The sequence below is a fragment of the Coloeus monedula genome, assembly GCF_965178545.1.
Source record: "Coloeus monedula genome assembly, chromosome: 5".
Lineage (NCBI taxonomy): Eukaryota > Metazoa > Chordata > Aves > Passeriformes > Corvidae > Coloeus > Coloeus monedula.
In genome coordinates this window covers 52,727,053-52,754,788 of record NC_138785.1, presented here as the reverse complement: position 1 = coordinate 52,754,788, position 27,736 = coordinate 52,727,053, and the positions used below count along the sequence as shown (strand labels likewise).

The 27,736-nt window shown below is 38.2% G+C and overlaps 1 protein-coding gene across 1 annotated transcript in view; it reads left to right on the top strand.

Annotated features, from left to right (window-relative positions):
• Positions 1-26,252, top strand: part of NWD2 (NACHT and WD repeat domain containing 2) — a gene marked incomplete at both ends in the record, with an annotated part of 52,471 nt that extends 26,219 nt beyond the window's left edge. Inside the window, 4 exons of the mRNA XM_082282695.1 lie at positions 17,922-18,122; positions 19,699-19,843; positions 20,149-20,738; positions 22,317-26,252. Coding sequence (XP_082138821.1) covers positions 17,922-18,122; positions 19,699-19,843; positions 20,149-20,738; positions 22,317-26,252 — 4,872 coding nt within the window. The remainder of the gene's footprint in view (positions 1-17,921; positions 18,123-19,698; positions 19,844-20,148; positions 20,739-22,316) is intronic.
• Between the last annotated feature and the right edge of the window lie 1,484 nt (positions 26,253-27,736).

Below are 27,736 nucleotides of genomic sequence, written 5' to 3'. Positions count from 1 at the left end.
ATTGTACTACTATCACAACAGAATTATTGACAACTTGTTTAAGGAGGCCACAGTTAATTAATTCTTGCCGCTTCTCACACATGCATTTTCAGCTGTCCTAGAAAGACTTAAAAAAAAACAGCAGCAAAGAAGAACTCTCTGGTTTGACCAGCATTTGCCGTTTCGTGTCATAAACCCAGGACAATTTAGGATGCCAGGTATTGGAGAATGAAAAGACTGGAGTTGAGTGACAACCTGAGGAGGCTCTGAGTCTGTGATATATACAACTGATTGTTCTCTCCATGGTCACTTGCTAGGCTTCAATGCAAAACAGTCTTAAAACCATGCCTTCACTATCCCAAATTTTCTTTTCTATGTTTGCCAAGAAAATAATTTATGAAAAGTACAAAGCTTTTCTCCTTTGTACCTAAACATAGCTAACTAAGTCAAGTCTAATTCTTAGACTTGTCATAATAAGACAGAGAAAAAACTATAAGTCCTTGTTTATTTTCTTAAGGGAAGAATGGTAAATATTTAGTGAACTGAAACCACAGAATCCGGTGGGATGGAAGGGATGCAAAACACTGGCTGCTGTGGAAGCTGGAGATAACATCTCTCCATGCCAAAGATTAGACAAAGAGCAACCTGTAGTATGTGTCATTCTGTACTTCTGTCACACCCTTACAACCATCCCTCTGGCTCTTATTCATTCACCTGTTTGCTTCCCTTTGTTACTTAGCTTCAGAGCCCTGGAGAACAGAGACTTGACCATAAGAACCCAGCGTTTGGAGTACAGAGTCTGGGCTGGGTTTGATGCTGTCATGACACTGTTTTTCACAAGCACACGCTGGCCCAGATCTCTAGAGAGTTTGGGTAGCTTTCATCTTGTGTGACTATATTTAGTTTTGTGGGTTTATTTTTCTACTTTCTATCTTCCCTTTGATGAAAAAACTAGAGCTGGAACAGAAAGGCATGGAGTCTTTCATGTAGCAACACCCAGTGTCCTTAGACATCGATGTTGTAAAATCTCTGATAGTGAAAGAGACCTTGTCACGTACTATTGCTGCATATTTTAGCAGCTCAGAATCTTGAAGCTTTTAAGAACTGCCTGCCTGATACTGTTACTAAGGAAATCAAGCCAAATCAGAATTTTTAAGCAGAACAAAACAGTTAGTGAAGAGGTTGCAGTGAGCCAATGATTTCAATATTTATTTCAGGTTTTCCAAGGATGGGCCAAAGTAGTAGCTCTCCCCATGACTAGACTGGCAAAACCACAGAAATCTGTTTATGCACATTTGTTCTTTGCTCTGCTGTACCATAGTGAGATGGGGCTTATTTCATTTACAATAAAAATTGAAGATGATTCTACTCCAACAAGCATAATTAGTTTTAATTTATAGTAACATAATGAAAAATTGACTTTGGCACTGCAGGCTTTGGGCAACTTGCCATTTCTTGAGGAAGTTCTATAAAATGTGCCACTTCTTTTCAGCTGGTGGGTTGGGGTTTCTTTTGTATTTATCAATTACCACTTTTTGAATTAAGACACAGATCTGGGATTAAATGGAACTATTCAGAAGTAGCTACTTGATATGGATTGATTTTAAAAAGTGTTTCTTTATGGCACTTTGTGCCTGCACTGTGATATTGGATGGAGAGAAAATGAAATTCGGTCCTTAAATTAGTGCAGTGAATAAGCTGGAAGTCCCAAGCTTTTCTCCAAAAATGAAACAACAAAATCCAAATTAGCACATATTCATAAGCACAAGGAGGAGACAGTTCTGAAAAAAATGCGGAACTAATTTCCTGTAAACAATGACTTTGGGAATGTGCAGTTCTTCTCTTATCTGCTGCCTGACCTCTATTAATACTGGATTCAGTTAAGGGAGAGGGAAGTTGTTTGGGTTTTGGTTAGGTTGGGGGTTTTGTTTGTGGTTTTTTCTGCTGTATAAAATCAGTGCCTATTATACTATCATTTAAGTCATTTAAATACTCAAAGCTTTTACTGTAGGTAAATACATACCATGCTATTTTTGATCTACAGAATAATTTATGAAGACTCATTTATGAGGGGAAAATACTTTTCATACAAATTTTATGCAGAAATCTTGTCTTTGAAATCTACTTGGGAAGATTGAAATCCAGTATATTTATAATTGTGAGCTGCTAAACTCTATATTGCACAGCAATACCAAAGAAAAAATGCATTCAGTGTATCACTGGAACCTTTACATTTACATACATCCTGCAAGTTATAACACATAGGTGCTCTTTCACCTGCATACCACCAGAGTCTCTACCTGAACTGCTGTCCTTACATGACTGTGTCCTGAAAGATCATAAAATGAAAAAGAGAAATGGAAATTAAATGTGAGTCTGTTACCTGTAAAGATTCACTCAGTTAATGCTTGGGATTGTACAAACCTTAGATGTTATCTCCACCTATCATTGAAAACCTCTGAACCAACGAACAGTAAAAGCATTCTCTACCTCCTCTGAACAGCAATTGTAATTTACATTAGCCCTCTCAAATTACTGGCAGCTTGTTCTTAATTTGAACCTGTTAATGGTATCCATAACCAGTTACCTGTTGCTGCCTGCTCGAAGGAGCTGCCCTTCCCCCGCCCCGGGACCTGCCGGGGCAAGCCAGGACCTGCCACGTGCTCTGAATCCCCTTTGTTCCAAGCGCGGGTAAAACCGAAAGGAACTCAGGCTCTGGAGCAGTGTCTGACTGGCCGGACAGCCCGGGTCTGCCGCCAGTCCTCCCCTTTCCCTTCCCCCGAATAAAGAAAGAGCACGGAGTGCGCCCGTCCTCTTTGGCTCTGCTGCCCCCTTCTGCGAGCAGCTTCTGTGTGTCTCTGTCTCGGACCGAGAGAAATCTACTGGCACGATTAAAGCATAGAGCGAGGACTGTATTTCTACCTCTTTGCTTCTGCTCTTGGTATTAGCTTTGCAGCTACCACTTGCCGCTTTTGGAGCTACTGACGTGCTAGATCGCCCATGCAGTCTCTCTAGGCAGCTCGGGGCTTTCTAAGGCACTGAACTATGAGCCTGGCTGGCTAAGTGTGCTGTGAGTATATTCACAGTTACCCTCCTTGTTTGCTGATGGAGAACAGGGCTGACCCTGTGAAGATGGCCACTTAGAAATATGAGAAACACCAAACATTTTGAATTGGATCTCACCATGTCCTCAAGAGTTGCCACATCTAAACAAATGTAACCTTACATCGTCATCCCTTGTGTTTTCACTGGTCTGCTGAGGTACCCCACAGAGTATTTCTGACGCTCCTCTCTCCACAGACCTACTGGGGATGTGGAAAAGCTCTTTTCCCCACTTCCAGTCCAGGGCAAGGACAGGAGGTAGCGACTGACAGGCCTGAGTTCAGGAGCAACGGATGCATCCCATCCTGGACAGTCCCTAGGGAAGCATAAAATTCTTTCAACTTTCATAGACCTAAAGAACCTAGCATTATAAATTTGGAATTCCAGTAGGATTTTAAAAGAATATTATCAATTTACAACATTTGGCATGTCCTTAAATCACACTGAAATTGAAGAGGAAATATGATAAATTATGGAGTGGAATGTTTCTAGTGTTCGTATCTTCTATCTGTGTTCCTCAGTATAATGCATGCTTTAATCGTTCCATGAAGTATATTGCTGCACTGTCTCTGAATAGTACAAATGGTTGATAATTAATGTTGAGTGCATTCCAGCTCAGAGAAAATTCCAAATTATATTATTCCTGCTCTGCTGGATCTCCTCAATTCCAGTTTCAGTTCTGGTGTTACTTTAAGGTTTAGTCTTAATGTGAAAACTAAATACCCAGGTTATGGAATGCCTGAGTTATAGCTTTCTTTTGCTTTCATAGGAAATCACCACACACTTTAAATTAGGGAGGCAAAAGTCAGTCAAATGTGTCTATACTAAAACATCCAGTTCAGGGGGAATGCTAAGTACCCAGTGCTTTTAGGGAATTCAACAGAAGTTATCTGTGCTTGGGCATTTCAGTATTTAATTTTCCTCAAGGATACATCTCTATTTATAGTTTTAAAGTGAGTGAAGAGAAATACCTGGAGCCAGACATGGCACAACAGTCCACCTCTTCCAGTAAAGTATATTCCAAGAAAGAAATATCAAATTACTAATTTTCTTCTCACTCTGCATCTGATTTAAAACCCATCCAAATAAGAACTTCCTCTAATATAAGTGGCTTTGGGTTCATATCAGGAATGGCTCCACAGGACTTTGTGGCATTGATCTGGAATAAAGTATATGTCTGCAGACATGAATTCTGTTTTAGATGGACTTGGCCAACAAGAAAGATTCTTCTGTAAATATCAAAGTAGATCTTTGTGTATTTTGAAACCCTTCAAAACAGACAAAGTGATCCATTTTAAAGACATAATATGCAACTTTCCCCCCAGCAAGCTTTGGTCTTCTTTCACAGCCTCCAGACTAAGAGGCAAAGGATGTCTATCACTTTCCATATAGTTTCGCTCTGAACAGCAGATATACACAGGAAGTGAAATCAATCATGGGGGGATATTACATGATTAAGCTATTGTAAGTAAATTCCTTCATCTGCTTTAGGGATGGGAATGTATTTTCCTGTGAATCATCTCTGATTCTCTAAATCTAAAATACTTATCCATTTTTTAAACTTAGCCCATTGAAAACAGGTACAAGATTCATCAGACAGCTTTTCCATGTAACATAGAAATTGCATGGGGTTTTATGTAGTCTAAAAATAACTTGCATTTTCAGTCAGAAGACTGCACATATTTTTGGCTAAGTCACTGTACTTCTTTTTCTTGACAGAAATACAATTTTTGGTGCTGTGTTCCAGAAAGGTTAAGTATTATATTTAATATGAATGACCATATTAGCAAGAATGAGGTTAACATGAAGTCATATTTGCATCATGCTGTGTAGTGTGTAGAGGAAGAAGTAGGCTGCATGAGATTTATGCAATTTATTTTCTCATGACCCTCAAGACCATTACCAAACCATCTTCTGAGTACTATAATCAGTTAGATGTAATGATCTGTCCTACAAATGAAACTGTAGATCAAAAATTCAGCATCAGCTATTCTGTAGAAATGAGTGGGATGGAGGGGATTCTAAACCTTGCAATGCTACTTCTGTGTAAAGAGGCAGCATACTTTGAAATATTTAGCAGGCAGGTGGTAAATTCAAATAGAGATACTAATACTGCTGCTTGCACCTAGCATATATACCTTCCCTTTTTTCAAATATAGACATCCACTTCTCCAAAAACAGACCCAGAAAGAAACACCTACTCAAAAAACAGCTAGTTCACTTTTCAGTCTGATTATTGTTAAATCCAGGTAGCAGTAGCTGGGTCTTTTGTTTTCTTTTTGGTTTTTGTTTTTTTGGGGGTTTTTGTTTTTGTTTGGGGGGGGAGGGGTTGGGTGGTTGGTTGGGGTTTTTTTGAATAATCAGCATGTATAATTTCACAGGATCACTCTTTCTTCAATAAAAGGTGCTAATTTGCAGAACTAAAATAGGAGAAAGTATCAGTGTTCTTCATAGTGATTCTGTTATGCACCCATAAGGTATTGCCTCTTTTCCTCTTAAAATATTTCCTTTCAGTGCAAGGTCCTATTTTGGAGTTAGTGTCCTGTTAATATGCAATGTAGTAAGCTTCTTTCTTTCGTAACTGGAAAACCTCACAGAGTAACTTTTTATTTCATTCCACCTTGAAAAAATGAAGCACAGAATATTGGCTTAGAGAACTAGGGAGACTGCAGTTATTTTGAGTAAATTACATGTTCTTTTCTTGTTAGCTCTTTTGCATAGTATAGAAATTACTTTAATGCTTGAAACTGTTTTAAAATGCTTTAGTACATTCTAAATACTTGAGTGCTACTCATGGCTGGAAAAACAGTTCATCACCTGGCCACATGCTTTGGCAGACCATATACTCTACCTCGTAGTCATACAATGGCATGGCACAGGCAAAACAGTGTTTTCATTCAGGAAAGTGGCGTGCACACACACACACACACACACACACATATATATATATATATATATATTTGCTATATTTTTTTCATTTTCATAGGAATCTGCCACAGCCTGTGGCGTAAATCAGACCTCTCCTGATGGGAGAGAGTTTTTAAAGTCCTTGCCAGGAGTTAGTTCAAGAGACAAATGGAGACTTTCAGCCTTTGCTGCTGCTAGATAGTTGTTTATTAAGTCTTATCAGAGAAACAGAGTCACTAGCGTAACCCAGACATAGCACAGTCAGAGAATGCAGGAGAAAGCCAAATTATCAAGATTTACACAGCCTTTTAAAGATAATTTAACCAATGGTTACTGAAAACGTATATTATTTTCACTTTTCTACCAATTATTCAGTAACACAGCCAGGAACTGCGGAATTTTTTGTCCAGTCATCCCAAATTACTTCTACTGCAGAATATGGAGTACTAGAAGAAGAAGAAGAAGGTTTAGAGAGCAACAACAATCCTCCATTTTGATGGTTTTTGCTCTTATCTATTTACTACAAAGAGAAGCCCAAAACCTCTAAATTTTTCACGCTGCGACAATCTTACATAGTAGTCTATCACCATTGTATTTTCTAGTTCTTGTCTGATAGTTGGCAATTTTTTCCATGGATGAAGGTCAAAACAGTGTTGTTCAGGGGGGTAAAAACCCTTCAAAACAGGCACTCTGAGTTCCTACAGGAATCTGCTGCAGAATTTTTAAACTTTTGGCTAATGATTAGCTATTACCTGCAGGCAGTACTTAATATTCAGTGTTTGTATGCTTACCATTAATTGTAAGTCAAATAACCTATTATGTAAACATTAGCGTTAGAAAAGTTATGAAGATATCCCAGTAGAAAGGCACTATTTCATTTTATCCCATCCTTGAAGAAGTATAGCAAGGGAAAGCTAAGAAAATTCTTAAAGTTGATTTTTTCATCTGTATTATAAATGGAAAACTAATATTGGGTAGTTTTGAAGAAGAACAGGTTTTGAAATATGGCAGTTGTAAAGATAACTTTATGAAAAGATGGATTTATATTTATTACAATTTAAATGATTTGGAATAGCAATCTCATTGTGATATTTGGTGATGTGAATTGGCTGTAAAGATTTTTGGCATTCTGAACACTTTAAGTGGTGCTGGGTTTGATATTCCATAACCTTTGTCAAGTGCCTAAAGGGTTTGGTGCTTGCCTAAGTTTTTTCCTTCAGTTCAGCTTCTTTGAAGATACCTTTTGCATTTTTACATTCTCTCCTTAACTGTTTAGATCATTAGTTTCTTTTCATAGGAAATAGTAGTTTTCATCCTGCAGCTGTGCTGCTGTCCTTTCTGTCCTCCTCTGAATTTATAATTTAATGAACAGTAAAAAGGCTTCTCTCCCTCCAAGCACGTTAAAAGCAGGGAATGCATGCAAATCACCCAAGAACATTAAAAAGGGACTAACAATTCTACATCAGTGAAGTTCACTGGGCCATCATACTGGTAGTATTACTGGCAAAGGAAAATTATACTTTTCTTGTGCAAGGAGTTTTCTAATAGTTTCTTTTCATATTTGAAGGACTAGACTGATAAAGTACCTGTTCAGAGAGTACCAGCCACCAATTGTCCCAAATAACAAAAGCCAATGCCAGCTGGCTTGGAAAAAAAGAATTATTTGTAACAATTCGCACATAAAGATACAAAAATCATAAATAAAAGTTATCAGGATCAAGAAACTAGTCAAAATAAATAATATAGGCCATTCCACATGTACTTGCAAAGCAGAATTGATGTTACCCTCTGGTACTTGTTTTGCATACTGTGCTAAAGTCTAAATTATGGGTGCATCATGATCTGCTAGAACTAATGTCACTTATACTAAAAATTTTTCTGAGGACCTCCATTTATGTTATACTTAAAATGTGTTTATTAACAATGTTTTAGGTGCTTCACTCCACACTACACAGTCATGGGTCATATCAGGCTCTCAATGACTGCATTACTCTATGAAAGTTGTGAAATAATTTTCTTGGCATTTAATTACAAAATTAGGTTTTCATTTGTGGACTCAGTGATTACCAATCTGTTTATTTCTAATAAGAAGGTGAAAAAAATTTAAAAATAATTTGCAGTGAAATGTCATGTCATGTTGCAACTAGTTTCGATATTCCTGAAATCAGGAGGGGTGTTAAAAATTCCGTTATACTATCAGCTGTCTCTGCTTCTTATAGTACTCATTAATTAACATTTTCTAATACCTTCCTAGTGGCTGTGTATGTTACTGAGAACACACAGCTTAACTGTGTTACAAAAAATCATAAATATATCAGTCTTTTTCCAATAAGGAGCATGTGTATGTGCGTATAGTGGGATTTGGATAGGTTTTGCAGTCCTAGAAACCCCTTCTCAGCTGATGTAACTTTAGAGTTTACTACAGACTAGATGCCTCTGTCAATCCCTTAAGTGTCTTATTCAGCCCTTTTTGCCTTGTTCAAATTTACCTCCATCTAAGCTCTTTGCATCATAGTTTAACACATTAATACCTTCCCAAAATGGGAGTTTAGAAACTTAGCTGCCTTTCTGATAAATACAAGAGGGAGCATATTTCACAGAAAATAAAGATATGGCCCCTTCTTGCATACAAAGCATACCAAAGAGGGCAGTAAGAATGCAGAGGAGTACCACCTTTTAACAGGGTTTGGTGTCCAGAAGCCAGTTCCCTGTCCTCCCAGCTGACTACATTGATAGGCTCAGACTATTTTCTTCCTTTCTGAGTCCATGATACCTGTGTTCCTGCTCAGGAAGGCACATTTAACAGCAATAGTAGGAGAAGCTTTTCCCCATCAGCCACACTTCACCTGTGACATGCAAGACAGTGTTTCAAGCCCTTTCACAATTCTTCCTGGTTTGGATGAGTGTTGTGATTATTTTGCAAAGCAGGGGAGATTACACCACCATGCCTTCCTCTAAAGGACAATATTGATCTCCTTGCTATTTCCAAGAAAAGTACATTTCCCGTTCTCTGTAGGAAGGGTAGTGATTTCCACAGACAAGGTTACTGACTTCAGTATGGGCTGTGTGCTACGGTCTTTTGTTAAACCTAACCCTTTTGGTTTGTTTTTTTTACCCAGTTCCACTCTTGTCAAGTGTTACAGGACCTGTCAGGGAGTTGACAGAAATCTGGACTGCAGTAGGAATTACCTGCAAGGTCCTTAGCTTTATGTGGAGGGAAGAATATACATGCCTGTCAAGAAATCTCCCATGCAATTTCAAAAACAGAGCAACGTGAGAATAACACATTTGTTTAGAGGAGAATCAGAGTGAGTGAGCACCTCAGATCTTTAGGCAGAGGTAGGCAAAATCTCCTCCAGTCCTTCCTCTATGCTATCTTTTTCGCTGACCTCTTCCCTAATTATGTACTTTTTGACTCATTTTCTCACCTGCATCTATGCATCAAAGACCCAGCAGTGATAAGCAATGAAAGAAAAGGCAACAAAATTAACTAAATTGGTGCTGCATGATCATGTAGAAGACAGGGAGAGTGTGGAGGAAGACCATTGATACTTTCTCAGCCAGGAGAAAGGAGAGTTCTGATTAAGCAAAGTGTATAAGGGAAGTAGGTCATGAATTTCCTCTGAGGAAGCACATTCACTCTTTATGATAGACTGTTAGCTCCTACACACTGTGTCCTGAGAAATTACTCATCCTTGTTTCATATCTCTCTACCACTAGGGAAAAGCTTTGAGATTTAAAAATACTGTACTGTGGGTGAAGCTCAGAATTGAGGGAATGGGCTCATTTACAGCCAGATTTGGCTGCTCTCTTTAATTTTCTGAAAGACAGGTCAAGCATCAAGAAACTCCACCATCATTTTCTTCTTTTCTACACCTTTTATGTCAGGAACTGTACTCACAACAAAACACTTCAGCACTTGCACCTTATTCTTCCAGTCCCAGTTACAGTCAGTTTTCTTAGTGTAGGTAGTTCAACAGCCCTTTTTGTTTTTCATGGAACTGTGATCAAGACCTGTCTCAAGTTTCTGAAATTCATATAGCCCCCTCAAGGTACTTCTACAGTTCCTTCAGGGAAAAAGAGAAGAGAGAAATTAGGGCATGGTTCTGTGAAACACCACACTGCAGTATTTCTCAAGCCAAGGAACATAAATATATATCTGGGCAGGTGGAAAAACAATTCTCAATACAGAGATGTCTTTATTATGCCTTCAGTTTCCTATTTGCTTCAGCAACTTCAATTAAAAATTGTATTTCTTATGTTTTCTACAGTTAGCTGAAGTTCTAAAACTAATTCTATTTACTCACAGGCTTCAACCTATGGAGAAAAAGCAAATGAAAATTTTTTGATACTGTTCTATGGTATCATTTTTCCCTTTAAAACTAAACAGGACAAACAGTGTAAAGTAACAGTTCCATCGCTGCTGATACATAAATACACATCCTTTGCATATCAAAATAGAAATACTCAAAATAAAATGCTTATTTTGCAAGCTATCATTAGCCTCATTTTATGGATAGGCAGTCTGAGTCAGTGACAAAAGTATCAGGAAGTTAGAAGTTCCCATACTGAGATGTAGTAAAAGTGGAAAGAAGATTTAAGACATCTGCAGCAGCTCTAATGTTCTGTCTGATCAGCTGCACTGCCTTACAACTCTTGGCAGAAGAAGAAAAATGCTGTTAAAAGACACTTTGACCTGTACATCCCAGAAATCAGATTATGACATTTTTGTCCTTTTTTCATATTTTTGATTTCTAATGGTAGTATTTTTGGGAGACTTAATACCAATGCAACATAACTTTTCTCCTTTGATAAGCAAGAAAAGCAATCAATTTTATTTATTTATTTATTTGGAGAACTTTCTCCCTGTATTTTTATCATGAGGTCCTTACACTGTACCTCATTGCAGCTAGAAGTACAATAAAAAGGAGTAGAGGCAATTATTTTCAGGACATCTGGGCACCAGCTATTCTGGAACTCCAGCTTCCTAAAACTTGGCTTAGATTAAACATAGTATCACAGCTTTCTTCATCTTGGTTTCAGTTTTCAGTACAATAGCTTGGAGTTTGCCCTAACAAGCAATTAACATGTATATTCCATTGAGGTAAATTGTAGTAAACATACTTTTCTGGTTTTGGTTCCGATGGGTCACTGTTGTTTATCCATTAGCATTTTTGCTTTGAATTTGAAATGGGTTGGCTATTTTTCCCTGAAGATATAAAAAAATAATAAAATAGGACATTCTTTCCTGTTTGTTTTTTGGGAGTAAATTCTTGGTTTCAAGGCCTGAGAGGCAGGGACCCAGCTAATCCTGTTATTTGAATTTTCTTTTTTTTTTTCCCTCCAAAATATCTCTGGCTGCACCTGCACATCTTGTATCACGTAAGTGATTTCTACAGGATACTGTTAGAACACAGTTACAATATACTTGCAAGAAACCAAAAAGAGCTATAGTTGTACTAAATTTCTTAGAATGGGATGTTAAATAGAAGGCCCTGAAAAACTGGTATCCTGACCATTTGATTCAGATTTTCAAGATGTTTACTGTATACTTGGTAATATCCATTAAGCCCACATTTCTGCAGACAAGGAGGGTAAACACGCCTGTATGTTACAATTCTGTGTGCCTTCCTTAACTTGAATGGCTTCCTAGGCAGGTTTGCATGTACAAATGCACTGTCTTACCACCTCCAAATTCAATATGAAAGACAACATCTTTCATATTTCATGAATGTAGCCAGTATGCATGTAAAAAGTAAGATTTGAAAACAATGGAGAATTTCTTGTAGTTACGCTGAAGTAATTCTGTCTCCATACATACAAATAAAGCAATTGAAAGAAATTGATGGGTACTGGAATCTGATCTTACACTAAGTATTCTTTTTAGAAAAAATATTTAGATGAAATCTGATGCTAAATATAAATGTCAATCTTTCACTTACTTTTTTTCTTTATGTGTCACTTTTGTCTAAAGAAGTCTGGTCCACAACTTAGTAACATAGGTTTTATCAGCTAACACATGTATGAACATCCCAGGAATCAGTGGAGAAAAAATCTTATTTGTCTGAGAAAAAATGGCTATTTGACTGAAATGAATGGCTTTAAAGAGGTAAAAAAGGTTTTATTTGATAAGAAAGATTTTACTACAAAAGGAAGGAAGTCTAGAAGCACAGGTTGAGGAAGCAGGGAGTTAGGTCTCTAACTACAGGATGAACAGAAGGCAATGAATAGTAAGTGACCACAGGAGACAGTCCAGAGGACTTTGTAGCCCTTGTCAGTCATGCAAACTGTGGAAAGATAACATTCTTGTTTCTGCTGCAGTAAATACTCAGTTACTTACACAATGCTATGAGACTGCTTGCACAGAAAGGAAGTGCAGTAGCAGGGCCTTTGATGTGCAACTGTTACCCCTTCTTTCATGCCCTGAACCCTGACGAGAGGGGTTTATACCTGGTGTCCACACACTTGTCCTTCTTGCCTTTCAGGGCAGGTTGTGAAACAGGGCCTTTGCTCCATGGATGTGCTTCCTTATTATGTGCTTTGCTCTAGATGGTAGCCCACAAGCTACAGCCTGCTCCTCACCAGATTTCTATGTGAGGCCTCCTGCTGAGGCATGGCATGATACCAGACTGCAATCCACAGCTCTCCTGGGAATGGTAGAAGGACACCTCTGGGACATAAGTGAGATCAGCCTTTCCCAACCCCTCACAACAGATGAACTTAATACCCCACGGTGTTCTAAAAGCACTTAAATCCCTCCAATTTTCAGCCCACAGCGTGAAGCATTCAGCACATCTTCAATAATGTGAGATACTCATTCTCCTAATGGAGCTGTTCTACTTTGAATAAGTGATCTTAGTTTAAGCTTATATTAATTTAGCAGGCTGAAATCTGAGTCACTCAGGACCTCATCACAAGGGGTCACAGCTTTCCTCCTTCAGTAGTGAGCAGTTTCTGTAAGAAGGACAGAGCTGAGAATTAGGAAAAACAGCTTCCGCTACATGGTTATGACTTAACCATTGCATACCTGTCCCAGCTCTGAGTCCCTGCCCAGGCTTAATTCCCTGCATTTAATTCCTGTGTCACATGGGGACAATAATACTTCCCAATTCCTCATGGATCTTGCAAAACCAAATTTTTTAAGGGGTGCTTAGTCCTGTACACAAGGAAGTATATTAAGTTAAAAAATTAACATTTTTTATGGTTATATTTTATGGTTAGATTTAATTCCTTCAAAGATGATTTCTTGAATGCTTGTTCTTCAAAAAGCTGGCAATCCAGGACTGCTCTGAGAAGAGGCAGAGAGGACATATGTATGCACTTCAGTGTCACATGTCTTCACAAGGACTAAGAAATAGGACTGATTCCAAGTAGCCCAGCAAAAGATCATTGGTTCAGATCTTTCTTCTGTTGGCAAAATGGCAAAAAAATTGTTGCTCTTAAGTTGACAAGTACCTGAAATTGCTTCATAAAACATTACAAATCTGACTTCTCAAATGTCTTCATTTGCAGATGTCAAGATATAATTTCTTTAAAAAAAATTAATTAAACCAATCAGTAATTAATATAATTTGCTGTTATTTGATAGCTGTTTTTTATTAAAATTACCACCAAATGTCTTAGATGGAATTAAATATATCTTAAATTTCAGCTTGTTCTGGTTTAATATAATGTATGGCATTAGAATTCATGAATATTTTAGTGATGATGTCTGAACTAATCATATGACATGCCATGTGAATCCCTCATCTCAAAATCAAATCTAAATCTACTTTGTGTCCTCCTTTTGGTCATTATTGTGTCTGCGCCTGTAGTTGTAATACCTTTCCACACCACGAATATTAGAATGAAAAATACTTCCCATCTTGTTCTCTACAGTAGTTTTTTAACCTTAATTTAATAATGATTTCTTAGCCCCAGGCTCAACAAAACATCCCTGGAAGTGTTCAAGACCACAATGGATGGAGCTCTGAGCAGCCTTGTCTGTTGGAAGGTGTCCCTCCCCATGGCTGGGGACTTGGAAGTAGATGATCTCCGTCCCTCCCAACCCAACAACCTAATACAACCTCCCTAATGCAACCCAACCCATTCTGTGATTCTGTGAAAGCTAACAAGGCTACTGCTGAGGTTGCTGAGGGTTTTATATGTTTGTCAGCCTGGTAGTTTTATGCAGTTCAATCACCTTCAATCTAATGAATCTTTAATTTGTTGTTTTACTATTAAAGGAGAATGACTCATTAGGTGGGAGATTTTGCTTCACGAGTCTGCATATAAAAGTGTCTCTTGATATTGAACACAGTGTAAACATTACTGTTCCCTTTAAAAATAATTTCCTATAAAAATCATCAAAATGCTACAATGCTGTTATCACAAATTGAAGTTTTAGGTTCTTACTGTAGAGTGACTATAATATATTTGAAAAGGATCTGAAATAATTATAATTCTTATTTGCAGACTAAGTATGAAACAACAAATATTGTGAGAAATTATATTTACTTTCAATCCTGTTGCTTCATTTTTCTTTATTCTTCTAAGAAGAAATCTGCATTTACTTGAATGTAGAAAGAAATGGAGATGGGGCAGATATTTGAAGAGGCTGCTGCAAGCCTCTGACACAGATGCAGTTCAGACACTGAAGCTCCTGAAGGAAAAGTGCAGTTCACAGCTCCTCATTTAGGCCTCTAAGGTTTGAGTGGTTTTGTGGTGCCCTGATAGGCTACACTTACACAGATAGATATGAATTTAACCAGAATGACATCAAAGGGAAGGAGGTACTTCTAAGCCTTACCTGCAAGACAGGAAGATGTCATTTTCACAGCCTGTGCTGGCAAATGCACCCATCCTAAGGCTGTCATGCAGCCTCAGAAACAAATAGTGTATTAAAATTCCAGCAAATACATATAGTCTGTTTATACTCCTTAGTCTTTCTTTTTATTTACTAGTGCCACTGCTAATGGTAAACATGCAGGGCATCTAGAAGAAGATGAGTTTGGGTGAAGAACTGTTCCCCAGGAACAGGGTGTGTTTATGTGGCGTAACCCAGCATTTGAGCATTAGTTTCTCAGTAGAAAACAGCTGCGCTTACTCAGCATGCCTCCTGCTCCCAGCCTGGGGTGTGATACCACAGTCCTTCAGAAAACCAGTGTTAGTCACTTTTGTACTCCCCAGAAAAATGAAGAGTTTTGTTTCAATACCTCCAGTAAAACTGGTCTGTAAGTTGAGGCTAGTCTGAAGTTACCAGAAAGCACAGGCACAACTCCATGAAGAGTTTTCTACCTCATAGAATTTTCTACCAGACTATTCTTCAAATGACTACACAGAGTCAGGTGTTGATACCGGAACCTCAGGCAACTCCTGTTAGGGCTTTAACAGGAACACAGCTGCAGTGCAGTGCCTGGCATTGCCCTGCTCTAAATGATACACCTGCTCAGCACTGTATTTATTTGCTGGATGATGTCAAAGTTCTTTCTTACTGTGTTTTGCTCAAGTAGTCAGGAGGATAATCCCTAATACAAGATTATATGCATAACATCTTTTGCAATGACACATGAGAGGTATAAAAAATGTCTTGTCTTTTCATCTTAGAGGAAAACCAGTCATTATTTAACTATAGTATGGTGGAGAGAGAGCAGTATAAACTGTACCAGAGAAGCAGAAAAGTACACAGAATAATTCCAAAACAAACTTAGTTGATTAAATGCACTACATTAAAATCAGACATAATAATGTTGACATTTTAGTATTGTTAATGAAGGGCCCAGCTACTGATCTTTACTCAGGCAACTGTCTATTGAACCCACTGGGCTTACATTCAGAAAAAGTGCAGTCTAATGAATTCTAAGTAATAATTTCTATACAAGGTAAAAGCTCCTCTGAGAGAAATTTATGAGATTTCTACAGCAACCTGAATGTGAAGAGGCTTTCCAATTCAGCATGATATAAGTTATTAACCTCACTTGAGTGAAGAAGGAAAATAATACTGTATTTTGTTTAACCTCCGCAGCTTCAGAATTCCAAAATTATAGGGCTCTATGAATAGATCAGAACAGCAAAAGCTTCAAAATTTTCCCCAGCTATCTCATCGTGTGAAGCAATGCAGCCCTCTCTGAAGGGAGCTACTAACTGGAATGATCACGAATCAAAAATAAATTTAGATTATAGATAAATACTGTATCATTTTATTTCATGAAATTTGTTATTATATAATTCTAGTTACTGAACACATTCATTCCATTCTCCTGACTCCTTGATGTGTACTCTGAATGAAGCTGTGGTGGGGTCTGAATGGGCAGCCAGGCAAACTCAATTTTCCCCTAAAGCCTCTCTACTGGAGAAGCTTCTTGAAGGACCCAGATGGTGTGACTTGTCAGAAACTGGAACCTGGGCCATATGAACTATCACAATTCCTACATTCCTTTGCTTCTCCTAAGCAGTGGACAGACATTGACTTTTCCTGTTCACCAGCTCTTTGTCAGTGTCCCTCTGTGGAGGATGCCAGCTACTTGCCATCAGAGCCAGCATGGTAGTTCATGTGAGTTCTGCCTAGTCTGCTCCAGGCAAAAATCAGCCAGGTTAGTTTACACAATGTCAGGTGGGGTCTGAGCTAACTGATTTTCCCTGAAAGGATTAGGAAGTGTTCGTGCACTGCTCTGATGTCTCTGCTCTGGAGCTGCAGCATCTGGCATGGTGAGCCACTGGAGTACCATGTGCCAGCATAGCTGGGTTCCACAAAGTGTTCTGCTGCTTTGTGCTTTTATAATCAGTGAAGCAGGCTTCATCATCATCAATTACTGATTTTCAGGGTGTTCTGCTGCTGGAATAGTTTAAAACGACTTCACATTATGACAAGTAGTTTAAAAATAATGAATATTTAGATGTTATTTACAAACATGGTCATTTACATTTTTAGGGCACTGCTATATTTGCATTGGCATTACTTTACTAAGAGATCTTTCTGATTCAAGTCAAGATTCTGACACTGTTGGTTCCTCTCCACATTAAGTACTCCTTCTCATTAACTCAAGATCTTTGCTGAATACATTTAAAACGAGGAAAGAATTTTTTTTTATTTCATTTTAAATTAAGTAAGAATTCTCAGTGACTTCTGTGGACCAAGTATTTAATGCAGAATTGATCTGATGATCACAAATTTGAAAAAATTTGTCAAAAGATTGCAGTAATTTTCTGTAACTGTTGTCTATGAAATTGTAGGGCATTACAATCATATTTTTATAAAATGTTTACAGACAGTAAACTACAGAATTTTTTTTTTTAAAGAGTATATTTAGAGCATCATAACCAGTGTTTTAATCCTTGTTTTTGAAAGTGAAACATCTTGTGTGCCACAGTTTAAGAACTGACTTCCACAAACGTTTACCTTCATGCAGAGGTACTAAAGTGGGGTTTGATCCATTTCTACTCAGTATTTGCTGCTTCCTTGCTCCACTGTTCATTCAGTGGACAGCTACTGGGGCAAATACAGCAAAGGAATAGAAGACAGCAAAGCGGTTTGTGGTTCTGCAACACTGATCCTCGGTGTTGCTGGTATAAGCCACCATTTCAATTTCCTTTTGCATGTGAGGATAATCTCAACCTGTGACTAATGGAGTTCAATAACACGTGAGTCAATACCATGCTAGGTATGTAGGGTATTTTTCAATTACTTCTTTTGAATGCCTTTGTATTTTTACTACCAGTTAGTACTATGAAAGATAATGTATCTACTTCAAATTTTCTAAGTCATCATGGTAAAATACAGCTCAGTACGGTACCCTTACCAATAATTCCTGTCACACATTATCTGTTTCCCTTCCTAGTAATTTCAAAGTCATTACACTGCTACCAGACTTACTTTTATGAAATTCAGATCCTGAAGATGCTTTTTGCATAATGTAAAAGAAAAATTTAATCCCTACTTTCCTCTAAATACATAGGGCCTGTTGGGAGAGAAGTATGGGAACATCCGAATACCAGGGGAAGTTGAGTCAGCAGAATTTGAAATGATCCTGGATGCTGCTATAGAGGCTAAGCTAGAGACCAGGATTTTAGAAGAGTGGTACTGCAGGGATGAGAATGCAGTTCCGCCAGCATATTACCTCAGACCAAAATCTGAGATGCTGAAGAACCAGAATACGGTAAGTCACAGTCACCTGCTCACAAAATTTTTCTCTATCAGTTACAGTGGCAGCAAGGCCAGGCACTTGCTGCTGTCTAAGAATTAACTTCTACAGCCCAGTCCACACCTGAACAGCTGCTGCTGTGGTGCTCCTTTCCTATACATGGTGAAGGGAGCAGCTGCAAAACACTAAGGAACGCAACTCCTGCATTGATGTGCCCTCTGATAACAGCTAGAGCAAGTGGGCTTGGGTCATCTGCAACCTGTTAGGGCTAGTGGGACAGTTGTACAGATTTCCCTTCCTTGATGTTGTAACATGGAGAACTCAGGCTCTTCGGCTTGGTATTGTGCATTTGCTAGATTTCAATGAATAGTACTTGCAGAGGAAATGCACATTTTCCCTTCTATCCCCATAGAAGAAAACTCTTAACGGTCAAACAAGTGCTTATCACTGTCCTGAGTCAGATGTCATGCTTTTAACTTATTAACTGTAATCTAACGTATGATTTTTGAACACTGTTAATTATCATTTTTAACGCAGGCATTTGTCTTTCACTGATGACAATAAAAAGTGTATGTATTTCTCAGGGCTTAGTTCTGCCCTTCTGTACATCCAATATAAACCCAAGGACATATTTTAGTGTACAAAAAATGAAGTCCTTGAAAGAGTTTTCACTTCCTTTTGAGTGCATACTGTATAATTGGGGGGTTTTGTTATTAAATCTTTGTACTTTTCCTGAGGCTACTGGTAACAGAGGACTAGGTAAAAAGATGTTCATAACTTAAAGCTGTAACTTAAAGATGTAACATAGATATAACATAACTTAAATACGTAACATAGAGTTGCTTGTCGTAAACTTATAGAAAGTAATAAAAGATACACAGCTCTGACAAGTGAGAGTTGCTAGGGAATTTATCCTAGAGGTTCCACCCTCCAAGAAAACTGGAGACCCCTGAAACATTTCAGCAGCAGTAAGTAAAACCTAGCTGCTTCAATGAAAGCACCAGTGTGGCATTTGCAAGATACCATCTGAAAGGATTAGTGAATTTATATTACAGTTCCTCTCTGATAACAGTAAGGTTAGTGTTACTATAGCAATGAATGAATGAATGTAATGTCACATAAAATCCTTTATTTTTAAAATATGGTAGCTAATATAAGGCACTTAATTACAGGTACCAAGATCCTCATTTTCAGTTTTGAGATCCAAGTTTAGATTATTATCATTATTACATCTCATTAAAGGAGTGGTAATTTTAGCAGTATTACTGTGGCTTTATTATCATTATTTCAGTCTTGGTTCTCAGAGCCCTCTTTCCATAAAGGTGTTATTTGCCTTATTCTTGAAAAATACTGCATTAGCTGCCTACACTAGGGATTTAGAAAATATTCCAAGGAGCTAACTCTTAAAATTCTAAAATGGAATACATTATGATCATCTGCAGTATAAAACATTTTACTTCTATTTATTTTTGTTAGTATATCTGCTTCTCTGTTACCATGTTATTTTTGGCGTTGCATATTAGACTTCTACTTTCTGAAGTTGTATATGTATGCATCACACCTACTTTTTAACTATGGATATTTTTAAAAGATGGAATCTTCTTCAAATTCTATGAATGAGAACAAATGGCAAGATATATCAGAAGAGATTAAGAAGATTTTTAAGACTGCTGTGAAATTGCTGTATGAGAAAGGAAAAATGAAACACAGCCAAGCAAAGAGATATCTTTCCTCTGGTAAAGTTCACACTAACAATTTTTATGTATTCATTTATTGTGTTTTCTGTCAACCTTTCCACAAACATGAAAATATATTTCTGTTGGCATTTCTCATATAATTAAAGGGGGGGGAAAAAAGGTTTGTTGTGCTTGCTTGAGACTAAAACCCATACAAAAGCACCCAGCAAATTCTCTGTTTCTTTGGTTTTTTCTAATTTTTACAGAGATGCAATCAGGAGTCTGCCTGTTGCGGGTAGGGCATGTTCTTGAACTGTTTATAAAGAAAAGTTAACAGAGGCTCTCTGTTCTCTTTTCATCTCCAGCTATTGAAGATGAACTTGATTTTGCCTTGGGTAAGCAAACACCAGCTTTCCTAAAGAAGTGTGTTTGCTACATTCGGAAAATTGCCAACATTGAGCGTTTCGTTAAAATTCCAGAGATGGGAAAATACATGGACGTGGTACATAAAGCTGGGAAGTTTCTACGAGATCCTGAAGCCCATGAGAAACTGATCAAGCTCAGGGACGAATTCATTCCTACCATTGTTGCATCGTCCAATCTGAGAGTGTACACATCTGTCACTCACTGTGACATGAAACTGGGTTACTCCCAAGAAGTGGAGAGCCATTACATTGAAGGACTTGGTAAACAGTTCTATGAAGACATGATTGATATAATCCAAGCTACAGTGCAGCAGAATTTTGACACAGAAACAGACATGCTGTACGATGAAGTTCTTCAACACTCATCACTGTGTAAAACGTACTCCACTTTTTATGAGTATAGATGTGAGGCATTAAACATAGTTCACAAATATGTTTTACCTAGAAAAATAGGACACATTAATCCTCTTATCATATATGGAGGACCATGCACAGGAAAGACTCTTTTATTAGCTGAAGCAGCAAAGAAGGTAAATAAACACCTTACATACGAAGGTTATGTTGAGAGCATTACTGCATGTAAAGGCCAACTTAGTTTAATTCTTTTCTCAACAGATCTATCAGCCCTCGATATATAAAATAAAAATAACTTAATGTATATTCGGCATATTATTGTACACATATGCAGGAAAATACCTTTCAATAGTAACATGTCTGTATCGTGCTTAGCCAAAACAAATATAGTTTATCAAAGCTCTTAGAAGTCTAATAGGAATCAATATATTTTGAATTAACTATGTGTATTTTAGAATTATCTTTTTCCTTCTTGTGCCTCTGAGGCCCTATGAATCCACAACCATCTAAACATCTTCTACTGGTTTTAGTCAAACACAAATGCAGTATGTCTTTCCAAGTCATGCCATCTCATGTTGTCATCAGAAATTATTCCAGAATTATTCTAATACACTGGCTACAAATCTATTCGTAATAAGCTGCAAAAATACCCATACTTATTTATCTGGTCTATGCTGTTTAAGTCATTGAGCTGACTACTAGGGGGAAATGAATGAAACACTTTGTGCAAGGCAGGACAAGATGCAGGAAAGGACCAAGCTGGCATCACCAGACCTAATTCTTCAGCTGGGAGTCACAACATTGGGTTCCCAGCAGGGTGGTCCGAGAATTTAGCATAGTGAGCTGGGAAACAGCCATAGCAGCCAGAAGGAAATGGAGAAGGGAACAATGCTGTTTAAAACCTCTGTACCTACTTCCTGTGGAGTCACATTAACTGTATATGAAATTGGGATTTGCAACTCAAGATCTCGTTTCATATCTGAGTACATAAGTCAGCCTAGAGAGTCTGGTTCTGGTTTTCTTTTAAAATACTAATAACATAAAGTGAGGTGAAGATATGTAGAACCAAGTGTGTTAGCCTGCACAGACTGCGAAGATTTAAAGAAGTCACATTCCTCACTGGCTTGAAGTGCTCTAACCGAAAAAACTTCAAGAGATAGATACTTTTTCATTTTTGTGGCGGTGTTTTCGAGTAAAAGTCATAGGCACACCAAAGCAAAGTGTAGTTCTATGGGCCAGGGATTAAGGTAACCAGCTAATTAAGGGCAACCTTATTCTGTTGTAAGATCATGTACTCTGATCCATGTCCTCTAGAGACATGCCTTTATACTCGTTCAGAATCAATGCTAAACAGGTTTAGGTGGTAGGCTGGTATGCCTGACCAAGGACGATGTTGTGTAGTGTCTAAGGAAGTTTATTTATAAGAGACTCTACCTACTTACATTCAGAACTGAGACTCAGATTTTGCGAGGAGTACCCTGGGATTTATGGGGTACTTTCTAGTCATGTCCCCTTTGGTGTCCACCATTTTTGTGGAGCTCAGTCGTTGTGTTTTGAGATATTACCTGTGCTAACAAAGATGATATATGATAAGAATTTCATTCAGTGCACCCACCTTGGACTCTGCTAGTGAAAGAATTTCTATTCAACCATTAATATTTTAAAATGTTTATTTATATATAGACTATCACTATTTATAAATTCTGTTACTATGCTTCACTGAGATATAAACTGAATTATGCTCTGTATTCTAGGCCTATTCCTGGTTGCAAGAAGAGATGGGACCAGATTCTGACCCTGTGGTAGTTATAAGATTTTTGGGATCTACTGAAACAAGTACAGATCTGAAGAATATACTTCAAAGCATTTGTGAACAGCTAGCAGTCAACTATCGTTGCCTCGTACAAAGTTACCCGAAAAAGATTCATGACCTTCGAGACTTGTTCATAAATCTCTTGAATGAGTCTTCATTTCACCGGCCACTGGTGATAATATTTGATGCTTTAGAACAGCTAACAGATAGTGATGATGGTAGGAAGCTCTGGTGGCTTCCCATTCACCTTCCACGTTCAGTACGGATAATTTTGTCAACACTGCCAAACAAGCATGGGATCCTGCAAAAACTGAGGTGCCTTATTCATGAAGAAAGCAACTATATTGAATTGACTGCAAGGGACAGAAAGATGTGTAGTCAAGTACTGAAACATCAGCTGCTGCGAGTTAAAAGGAAAGTAACATCAGGGCAACAAATCTATGTCAATGAGGCATTCTCCAAGTGCACACTGCCTATGTTTGTGAACTTAACCTTCAGAGAGGTCAGGAACTGGAGATCTCATAAGGATGTGGATGATTCCTCCCTCTGTGTCACTGTCCATGAAAGCATAGAGCAGTTGTTTTGGTCACTGGAAAACAAGTGTGGACCAAGACTATTGTCAAGAGCACTTGGCTACATCACTATGTCCAAATCTGGCCTGAGTGAAATGGAACTGGAGGATATTTTAGCCCTTGATAACAGTGTTATGTATGAACTGAATGAGAGAGTCAGAGAGAGTAACCCATTGAGAATTCCATATATATACATTGCAAGACTTAAGGAGGGCTTACAGGGGTATTTAATAGAACGACAGGTGAAAAATGTAACGCTGCTTCTTTGGGCAAATAGGCACTTGCATTTAATTGCCCAGAAATTGTACCTGCACAATGAAGAAGACCTGCGTGAAATGCACACAGTCATGGCTGAGTATTTCCTTGGTGTTTGGTCAGGTGGACGAAGAAAACCTTTTTACAGCAATGACCGATATCTGAGTGGTTGTCCTGACCATGGCAGTAGAGGTCTGAATGAGGATGAAAAGCAATGCATGGATCAGGCTGCTTTTGACAGGCAGGCACCAGATCAGCCATGGGTCTTTCAGTGTAACCCATTGGAACCTGATATCTTTTTTATTAATCACAGAAAAATGACAGAGCTTATTCATCACTTAACAAGATGTGGAAGAACTGATGATCTTCTGTACGGAGTCATCATGAACTTCAGCTGGCTATACACCATGATTAGAATAGGGCAGTTTGATAAAGCACTTTCTGACATAGAACTGGCTTACACTTACTCTCAAGAAAAGGAGCTGAAATTTCTGGCCAGCACCCTCCGCAGTATAAAGTTCAAAGTAGTAAAATACCCAGGTTCACTCTCTGCTGAATTGCAGCAGAGACTACTCCCAGTAGTAAGTTCATTGCCCAAACTCAGACATCTCCTCTTAGAATGTGACAAGGATGGACCCAAGTACTGCTCTATCGTCCCTTTGCATTCCTCCATGGATGTGACTTACAGCCCCGAGCGCCTGCCACTGTCATCCAGCTGCATGCATGTCACTGAGATTTTGCCTACATTTAATCCCAGCACAATTATTGCTGCTTTAGAAAATGGCTCCATTAGCACTTGGGATGTAGAAACCCGCCAGTTACTAAGGCAAATTACAACATCTCCATCTGTTATCTTAGGGATGAAGCTTAGTAGTGATGAAAAGTATCTCGTAGTGGCTACAACAAACAACACTCTTTTGATATATGATAACATAAATTCCTGTCTTCTGTCTGAGGTGGAAATCAAGGGGTCAAAACATTGTGCAATTGCAGGGGGCTCCAGTTTCATAAATGGATTTACATTATCAGTCAACCATGCACTTGCTTGGCTGGAGGCCAGTAAAGATGTTACTGTAATAGATCTGCTTTACGGTTGGCCTCTCTATCACTTCCACTGCTGGTATGAAGTGACCTGTGTGCAGTGTTCTCCAGATGGAGTTTATGCATTCTGCGGGCAGTATTTGAACACTGCGACCATTTTCCACTTGGGCAGCGGAGAGAAGCTGACCACCGTGACCTCTGAATTTTCAAGTGGATTTGTGAAATTCCTGCTCATTTTGGACACGGCCCAAGAGATGGTGATGGTGGATAGTGAGGGTAGCCTCTCTGTTTGGAATACAGAGGAAATAGCAAAACCCCAGCTTACAGATGACTTTGACTGCAGAAGAGAAGACAGTGAAGTTGTCAGCATAGAGCTTTCTGAAGACCAAAGTGCAATTTTAATTTGTAAGGCTCTCAGCATTGAACTTCTTGACACTCGTGTGTGGAAGGTGGCTGAAAAGTTCAGAGCTAAACACAATGAGCGCTTTATATCTGCCGTGTTGTCCAAAAATGGCAACTGTATAATTGCTTCCATAGAAAATACCTCAGCCATTTTTGTTTGGAGAAGAGATACCGGACAGTGTATGGCAAGCTTACAGGAAATCTCAGGAACTATAGTCAGGCTAATTAAATCAAATCATCATAACATGCTGCTATCCTTATCCACCAGTGGTGTCCTTTCTATCTGGGATATAGACATCATAACTGCTATGTCCAATATTGACAAATCTGGCAAACCTATCCAAAGACTGGTGTTGCCAGCCAGAGGTGAATTAATATACACATTGGATGGATCAGATTCTGTCCATAAGTGGAACTTCAGCACTGGATTTATTGAAGCTGTGTTCAAGCATGAAGGTATTGTTGAAAACTGTGTGCTGACCTCTTCTGGAGAGATAATGGTTACATCAGATGATAAATGCAGCCAGTATGTATGGCACACGGTTAGCGGTGAAAATATCTTTCGCATTAATGGACAAAAAATCTCGGAGCTAATGATTACTCATAATGATCAGTTTGTAGTCTCTCTCTGTGAGCAAAATGCATCCAGAGTTTGGCGACTGGCTACAGGACATAGGGTTTGCAATATTTTAGTTGCCTTACAGAATGCATTTATAACAACTGCAAACACATTTGTAGTCGGAATGGCAAAGAACAAAGTGTTGGCAGTGAGTCTCTGGACAGGCAGTATAACAAAGAAGTTTAGCTGTGATGATGGTGCAAGCATTGTGGATATTAAGTTGATACCAGACTGCCCAGATATTATAGTATTTATAACATCTACTGAAACCGTGAACATCTGGAGCCTAACAGAGGAAGTCATCTGCAGACGAGTTCAATTGCCTACCAATTTCTTAAAAAAATTGGAAGACTTTGAAATATCTCCAAATGGGAAGCTAGGAATTATCACCCGTGGTGATGAGAACATCAATGTGCTTGATTTATACAGCGGGAAACTTCGTGTGGTTCACGCTCCAGGTGTCATCTGGCGGCAGAGGCTGTCTCGTGATGGCCGCTATCTGGTGTACATTTGTTGTCGTGGGGAAGAAGACGATGACAATGGTGCAGTCTCTAGTTTAATTGTAATGAGGCTAGCAGATGGCAAAAACATCGGTGCCTGTTCTCTTTATAAAACTCCCACTTTCCTTGCACTCTCACAGAGACATTTAAACATTATTATTGGATTTGATGATGGAAGTATAGGTACTTACACTGTAGTGGATCGAGTTGATGCTGCGCTGAAAATCAAAATTGCTACTTCAAACAGCCGTCAGATTTTCAACAACGCAACACAAGTGATTAGGCCAAAGTGTCACAATTACAGTTTCAAGGTGACTGCAGACTGCATTTGGAGGGAATCAACGGAAGTATTTGCAAGAGATAGCCCCATTACAGTTACAGAGGCTGAGGTGAGTGAAGCAACACCAACCAAAAAACACAATTACTGCTATGAGAAAGTGTGCTCAGCCATAGATTGCAGAGGACACAGTTTTGCCTCTGACAACTAAATAACCATCTGGATGAGCTTATCTGAATAGTACACTTGCTTAGGTATGTTTTCTGACTTCTTGTGAAAACCAGTGCATTTCCTGGAAGACAGATAGAAACAGCAGAGGGCAGACCAGCTGTTTTTTCCTGTCTTACATTTCTGTAAACATGGAAGCAAACATAAAGCAAATGGGCTGCAGGGTTTTTTTTAATTTCGGAATACAAGGTTTAGTCCAGAATTTCACCAGGGCCTTGATTAAAAATTTCTAGCAATACTATCAAAATTGTTATGCTATTACAGAAGTTAGGTGATTGTATCTGTGGCTGACAGACTGTTTCAACTAGAACTAAGGCTCTAAGTGATTGGTGAGAAGTCAGACCACTATTTTACACTCCAAGTCACCTAAATGGGTCTATAGCTAACAGTCAACTTTATACCCACTTGCAAAAATGTGTTTTCTGCTTGATGGTGCAATGACAAGATGTCACCTGCCAACCTGGAACACTTGATACATTCCATCATCATTTTAAAAATACCTACTTTTATTTTTCTTTTTAATTGGGATTAATCTTTGGGTTGAAAGCAGTAGGTGCCAGTCAGCTGCTAACGTGTCAACATGTGAGGTGACAAGTATTTGTTCACCCTAGTGAACAGAATGACAGCTTTTTTTTTTTTTTTAATTGCATGCAGGGATTTCAGGTTTCTGTATTGTGATAAAAATTATAAAAGTCCTAAGTTCTAAAGGAAGTATAGGGATTGGGGTTTTATTTTTGGTTTGGGGAAATTTTTTGTCTCCATAGTGTGTATTAGTACAGGTTGTAATGAAAATTTTTCAAAGAGAAGAGGTGTTACTGATAAACACTTAAAAACATTAATTTCTTTATGTTAAAAGGTTACTATCCATTTTGTTGTAAGAAAGTCAAAAGTATCTCCTATGTCTCCAAAGTAATCTTAGTAGTTTTCAGACACGCCGTGTATTAGTCCTTATAACATTTGCCTTAGTATTGTTTCTGTTCTTCCCCATGATAAATTCAGATCAAATGACCAAGCACTCTGGGACTGTTTGTATATCTACTCAGATATTCTACTAAATGTAAAGGCTGTCCAGAGGTCCTTTCCTAGTCCAGTTTGTAATGGGTTTTTCTTACTTTCACAAGCTTCACTTTCTGCTTTAGAAACTGTTCTGAGCCTTTTGTACAGTTTTACCAGTTTCAAGGCAGAAATTGTGAAATAATGACACATGCTGTTAAAAAAAAATTACATTTTCCTAAGAAAATATCTATACTGGACAACATCTGAAAGGATAAAAAATTTTTCCCCTACTTACATATCTTAAAGATGGTACACCCATGGAAATATTTTCAAATTATTTAGACAGAATAATCTTATTTTTAAAGTCAGAATTCCATGTCACAGATTTCCAAGAAATGAATGCTAAGCTAGAACTTAATGTAGTGTGTGAATGTTCAATGTACAAGCCAATATAGTATATTAAGTGACTTG